The sequence below is a fragment of the Nicotiana tomentosiformis genome, chromosome 3 (genome assembly GCF_000390325.3).
Source record: "Nicotiana tomentosiformis chromosome 3, ASM39032v3, whole genome shotgun sequence".
In the NCBI taxonomy this organism is placed as follows: Eukaryota; Viridiplantae; Streptophyta; class Magnoliopsida; order Solanales; family Solanaceae; genus Nicotiana; species Nicotiana tomentosiformis.
Window position 1 is genome coordinate 85,950,105 of NC_090814.1, and position 6,999 is coordinate 85,957,103.

At 39.9% G+C, this 6,999-nt stretch overlaps 1 protein-coding gene across 1 annotated transcript; it reads left to right on the forward strand.

Moving 5' to 3' along the window:
• Positions 1–5,923: 5,923 nt before the first annotated feature.
• LOC138908124 (uncharacterized) lies at positions 5,924–6,541 on the forward strand. The gene has a single exon (XM_070198764.1). The coding sequence runs from the start codon at positions 5,924–5,926 to the stop codon at positions 6,539–6,541; it is 618 nt and encodes a 205-aa protein (XP_070054865.1).
• The last annotated feature ends 458 nt before the right edge of the window (positions 6,542–6,999 follow it).

The following is a 6,999-nucleotide window of genomic DNA, read 5'->3' on the forward strand; positions in this document are numbered from 1 at the left end:
ACCAATTTACAACCAACTACGGTGTATCACAAAATCAAAAGGAATAACGAGGCTACGCAAAGAAGTCACGACTAATGAAAAGGATACACAATAGCTCACGAAACCAAATAGCAAGGAAAAGACAATCCATAAACCAAAGCACAATTTGTGAGCATCAATTAACCATTAAGGCATGTAGCAGATAAAGCAGGAATTTATCAAGTGATTATAATCAACAATTAGCATATAAGGGTGGACTTTCGCAACAAGGATGGAACATATACTAACAATTTCAAGTAAAGCACGTACAAATAATTCTAACAACAAAAGATATAATCATGTAACAATATTTACAATCAATTGTATAAAAGGAGCCTAACGGTCCAAACCGGTCAAATACCACATATAGGTCGTGTACCCACTCGTCACCTCGCGTACACGACCTTCACATAACAAGAATGACATAATCATCTCAAATCCTAAGGGATCCCACACGAAGTTAGACAAGACACTTACCTCGACGAAACTAAACCAATACTTTAAATGATCTTCGCGAGTGAAGCCACCTCCAGACGGCTCAAATCCCGATGATTCCCTTGAAAATCCCTCGAAAATAAGATCGCCACAAATCGAGCTTCCTTAATTCAGCTCTTTAGTGATATTAAAACCTCCCACTACTCTTACAACTTCAATCTACATCAACATAATTCAATTGGACCAATATTAGTAAACGAATTTCCAGTTTTTTGGTCATTTAGGTATTTTATCAAACACCTAGATTACATAGCATTTTATTACCTCTAGTAATGGTGTTTCTTCATCCAAAAATCCCTCCTTCCCACCAACAAGAAATACTAAACCATCCTTTGTCTACAAACAACCTTTTTAGCACCATTAAAATCATCAATGAACTCACATCCACCCAATTGTTGCTAATTAATTCATTAAAAAATCTCTACTGCACCCAATAATCTAGTTTAAGTATTTATGGATTCCAAGCACTATCCAATAAGTGTTAATATTTATTTCTTGCTCACATACTCATAATAAATCCATGCATATATGTCTAAGGGAGTAGGATTACCTTTTGGAAGAAATCTTGCCAAAACTCTCTTTTGAGTTCTTGAAGAAATTTTCTGAAGATCTAAGGATTTCATGGTGGATTGAGTTAATTTTAGAGGGGAAATGATATATTGAAATACCAAATTAGTATGGATTACTCACCTTGGAGATGGGGGGAGTTGGAGGTCTTGAGAGAGTCAAGGAAACCCCCAAGATTCGGCCAAGAGGAATGGGGGAAAATGAACCCCGAAATAAGTATATAATATTTTGAGCGCCACAGGTGGCGTGGGGCGCTACCTGTGGCCCAATTTCCAGAACCTCAAAAATCTCAACGCCAGGGCTAGCGCCCCACGCTACCCTGGGCGCTGGCGATGGGAATTCTTTTCTATTTCGCCGGAAAATGGGCATAACTCTCTCATACGATGTCCGAATTCAATGATTCATTTTGCTATGGCTCCATAATTTCAATACGGATCTAATAATACAATCAAAACTGAATTTGGAGCTAATTTATTTAATATGATACCACTTATGCTTGAAGAAACAACGTCGAAACATTCTAGAAATATCCAAATTCTATAGTTTGCGCCGAAACATATCAAGTCAATCCGGAATGACTTCAAATTTTGCACACAAGTCATAAATGACATAATGGAGTTGTTCCAATTTCCAAAATCGAATTTCGACCCCAACATCATTAAAGTCAACTCCCGGTCAAATTTTCTATAAATATTCCATTTTCCAATTTTTGCCAAAATGCGTCGAATTGACCTACGAACTTCCAAATCCAATTTCGGACATACGCCTAGGTCCAAAATCACCATACGAAACTATTAACATCATCAAAATTTTATTCTAGAGTCGTTTGCTCAAAAGTCAACTCTCCGGTCAACTCTTTCCTTTTAAGCTTCTTAAATAAGAATTGTTCTTCCAATTTGATCCTGAATCGTCTGAAAACCAAACACGTCCGCACACGCAAGTCATAATACGCATTACGAAGCTGCTCGAGATCTTAAACCCGCTGAACGGGATGTTAATTCTCAAAATGACAAGTCAGGTCATTACAAAAACAGTGAGGCTGATGCCCTCGCTAACCTAGGGTCATCGGTCGAGGATGACGAGTTCAACTCGGGGGCAGTCATACAACTTATGAGATCGATAGTAGAAGAAGGTCATACTGAGATTAACTCAACGAGCCTAACTTGGGACTGGAGGAATAAATATATAGAATACCTGAAGACCGGAAAACGGTCGTCGGATCCAAAGAAATAGAGGGCCCCACGTACAAAGGTAGCTAATAAGTGGGGATTTTTGACTACTTATTAGTGCCTTTTATCTTTTGTTTTAGTCTAAAAGCATTGAATTGTGTTCCCAAAACTGATAAAATGTGCTAAATTGCAGGAAGGTTAGAAGATGGACTCCTGAGATGGACTCAAGGCAATAAAAGGCATAGAAGCTTCAAAGTGCAGACCGCAGAATTTCATCTGCAGTCGTAGATGATGAAGGAAAGCTCAACAGACTTTTGTGCAAAGCTGGGCTAGGAACAAAGTTTAGAGAATGTGCAAATTCCCAAGTTCCAAGTCCCTCAGAATTGCGGACCGCACAGGAATTATGCGGCCACAAAAGAAGTGCCTTGCGGCCGCAATAGTAAATTAGTGGACTGCAGAAGACCAAGTTGCGACCGCAATTTTAAATCTGCGGACCGCAGATAGATTGCCTCGCGGCCGCAGTTTAGAATTGTGCAGCCGCAGACCTCCAGTTCCCGACAAGTTGAAGAAACATGCGGACCACACATGGAATTGTGCGGCTGCAGAACCTCTCGAGGGGCATTTTTGTTCGAAATTGTCAGCTTTGTATAAATAGAAGAGTTTCACAAAATTAGGTCAACTTTTGACATCAACAACTATAATAGTCGTTTCCCTTTGCTTCTTTTAGTAGTTTTTCATATTTTGGGATATTTTAATATAGATTTTATCATTTTGATTTTACAATATGAGTTTAATTAGCATTTATTCTTCTATTTCTTCAATTTCAAGCATGCTAGATTTTTATTAGGGTTGCGACCCAACCCTAGTGTGTAAATCTTATGGCTGTTTAATTTAATGCTTGTTTATGGTTGGGTATTTATTATTTAGCCTGGTTCATGCTTTAATTTGTGGAATTAATGATTGCAAACATTAGTTCATGCATATTTGACTTAGTCTCTACTTGAGAAAGAGAAACTTAGTCTAGAAAAACTTGGCTAACAAGAAATTAGGTCAATCAAGAGATTGATAATCCCAATAAAAGGGTTCATCCTAGAAATAGTAATAACCTGACTTGAGCTTTTATCAACCGTTTTGTGCAATACCCATTTGGACTTGAGAGAGCCAAATTTGGCAAAATCACTCTCTGACCGAGAGGTATTGAGTGGGTAATTGAGGGTTGATAGCTACAATACACCCCGATCAACAAAACAAGAATTAGGGTCTATATCCCATTAGGCAAACAGCTAGGTAATGGTCATAGCCCTAGGTTTTTTTTATTAAACTTGAAAAACAACAAAAATAATTTCTTAGTTTCATTTCTTAACTTTGCAATCTTAGTTTAAAATAAACATAGAAACAACCCCAATTTGTGGAAGTGTAAATTGAGGTAGTTCAAACTCACGTACTATAATATATACTCCTAACTACCATATATAGCTCCCTATGAAAATTGACCCCGACTCTTATTGGGTACTATTAATGCAATCGACCATTTCATAACCTTGATTTGAGGTGTGAAATTGGACGAGATCAATATTTGGTGCCATTATCGGGGAGTTAAAAATGGTGTTAACTATATATTTAGGTATGTTTTTGAAATATCTTCTTTTCCTTCCTTGTTACTAACGTGTTGAGAAATTGTAGGTGTAATCATGGCAAACAATGAGCTCGAAAACACAACTTTGGGGGATGTGGACGTTGAGGATGATCAAATGGATGAGCTCCCTCTAGAACCTCAATCCAATAGACGAGGCCGAGTGCCTCATGACAATGTGCCCGCTCTACCCCCACCTTCACCACGAGCGGCTCCACATCGGGTGTTGCCGAATGAAGGGTATGCAAGTGCTATAGTCTCTCCCCATATTAGGGCGGGCAACTTTCAAATAACCAACGTGATGCTCATTTTGCTCGAGCAACGAGGGTTCTTCACCGGTGCACCGGGTCAAAATGCATACAAACACTTGAAGGGGTTTATAGATACGTGTTGGGGAACAAACAAATGTCTCCGAGGATGCTTTGAGGCTAAGGCTTTTTCCCTTCTCTCTATGGGGGAAAGCTTTAGATTGGTTGGAACGTTTGCCAAATCATTCCATTCATACTTGGGATGACATGGCGGAGAAATTTATTTCTAATGACTTTTCTCCCGGGCACATGGCTATACTTCGGGATGAAATTCTAGCATTTAATCAAGAGCCCAATGAACCACTACACGAGATATGTGAACGATATAGAACAATGGTTAAAGAGTGTCCCAACAATGATATGACGAAAAACATGATTCAACAAACTTTCTATTGGGGGATCAATACAACCAACCAATGTGTAGTGAATCAACTTGCCGGTGGGAACTTCATGACTACGCCTTATGCGGAGGCGTGTGATATTTTGGATGAGATGGCGGATACTTCATCGGCGTGGCAATCCCGGGCTAATGTTCCACAAGGTGATCCTTTTATGATTCACCTTCACAAAGAATTGCATTACTATGGGCAAGCCATAGCCGAATTGAACACCGCCATGAACCAATTGGCAAAGGATCAACTTCAACAAGTGAAAAAACTGATGCAAGTCAATACAATGGAGGGAGTAAACATGATCGTGAACAAACAGAGAACAAAAGGTCCGCAAGTGCAACAAAGAGTAGAAAATTTTGTGCAAGCAAATAGTGGGTTTGAGCAAGATGATTCCTACAATGACCAAGAAGAAGAGGTCCAATATGTGAACAAGATTAAAGGGCAAAGAAACAAGGCCTAATCCAACAACAATGGAAACCTCAAAACAATCAAGGAAATTGGAATTCTCACAACCAAAGTAATTGGAGTGGTGGAAATAATCAAAGCAATTGGAATAACAACAACAATCAAGGAAGTTGGAGTGGAGGCAATAATCAAGGGAATTGGCATAACAACAATAACCAAGGCAATTGGGGAGGCAACAATCAAGGTGGTTGGAGTAACAATCAAGGAAATCAGGGATCGGGTTTTCAGAGGCCCTCGATGTATCAACAACCGAGCAAACTACCTCTTTATTCTTCCGATGGTCCTAGTTCTTTTAACAATGAAATGGGTCGTATTGAGTACATGTTTAAGCAAATGATGGAGAAGAATGCTGAATCCGATGCCCAACTTGCTTCACACAACACATCGATCCGCAACTTAGAAGTGCAAATATGGCAAATCTCTCAAGCTTTAAATTCTCGTCCTAAGGAGGCACTACCAAGTGATACGGTGGTGAACCCAAAGGGTGGGAACAACATGGGGTATGCCATGGCCATTACTATAAGAAGTGGAAGAGGTGGGAATGCACCCACCTCAAGTCAAAGGCAACTTGTGGATGATGAGCAAGTGGTAAAAGAAGAAGAGATCCCAAATAATGTGGTGCAAGCAAATGATGAAGTGCGGATTGATATTGATGACAATGTGGGAGAGACTCAAGAGGAAGTGAACCCGTCTAAGGATCATGCTATTTGCATACCGGAACCGGTAGCACAAAAGGCTAAGGCACCATTACCTAAGCCTCCTCCTCCATATCCTCAAAGGCTCGCCAAGAAACATGGCGAGAATTAATTCAAAAAGTTCATTGACATGATGAAGAGTCTCTCAATAAATGTTCCATTAGTTTAAGCCTTGGAGCAAATGCTCGGTTATGCAGAGTTTATGAAGGATTTTGTGACAAAGAAGCGGTCGATGAATTTTGAAACTATCAAAGTCACGCATCAAGTTAGTGCAATTGTGCATTCGATGGCTCCTAAATTAGTAGATACCGGTGCTTTCACAATCCCTTGTACCATTGGAAGTGCCGAGTTTGCTAAAGCTCTTTGTGATCTTGGGGAGAGTATCAATCTGATGCCCTATTCGATTTTTAAGACTTTGGGAATTTGGCAACCAAGACCTATATCTATGAGATTACAAATGGCCGATCGTACCATGAAGAGACTGTTGGGAGTGATTGAAGATGTATTGGTTCGTGTTGATAAGTTCATTCTTCCGGCGGATTTTGTTATTCTTGATTGTGAAGTGGATTATGAGGTACCGATTATTCTTAGAAGACCTTTCCTTTCTACGGGGAAGGCTCTTGCTGATGTGGAAGCCGGAAAACTCACTTTCCGGGTGGGTGATGAAAAGTTGGTGTTCCACGTGTGCAAATCTATGCGGCAACCAAACAATAATGGAGTATGTTCTTTCGTGGATTTGGTGACCGGCGTGATTATTGATGATACAAGTGCCACAATTAATGTGGGTGATATGTTGTAGGCCGTCTTGCTCAGCTTTGATGACAACGAGATGGATGACTTCATGAAATGTGTGAATTTCTTGCAAGGAATGGGGTCGTACAACTATGCACCCCGAAAACTTTCCTTGGATCTTGAAAATAGGAAAAGTCCTCCTACAAAGCCTTTAATTGAAGAGCCTCCTACCTTGGAGTTGAAGCCATTGCCTCCACATCTTCGGTATAAATTTCTTGGTCCTTGTTCTACTTTACCAGTTATTCTTTCCTCTTGTTTGACTAACATGCAAGTTGACTCTATATTGGCGATGCTCTACAAAAGGAAGAAGGCTATTGGGTGGACTTTGGCGGATATTCGGGGAATAAGCCCCACATTTTGCATGCACAAGATTAACTTGGAGGAGGATTCCAAACCATCTATTGAACACCAAAGGAGACTCAATGAAGTTATGCAAGACGTGGTCAAAAAGGAGATTATCAAGTG

Bases quoted from the DNA above. Each gene is read 5' to 3' on its own strand.
- LOC138908124 (XM_070198764.1), top strand. From the start codon at position 5,924: ATGCTCGGTTATGCAGAGTTTATGAAGGATTTTGTGACAAAGAAGCGG.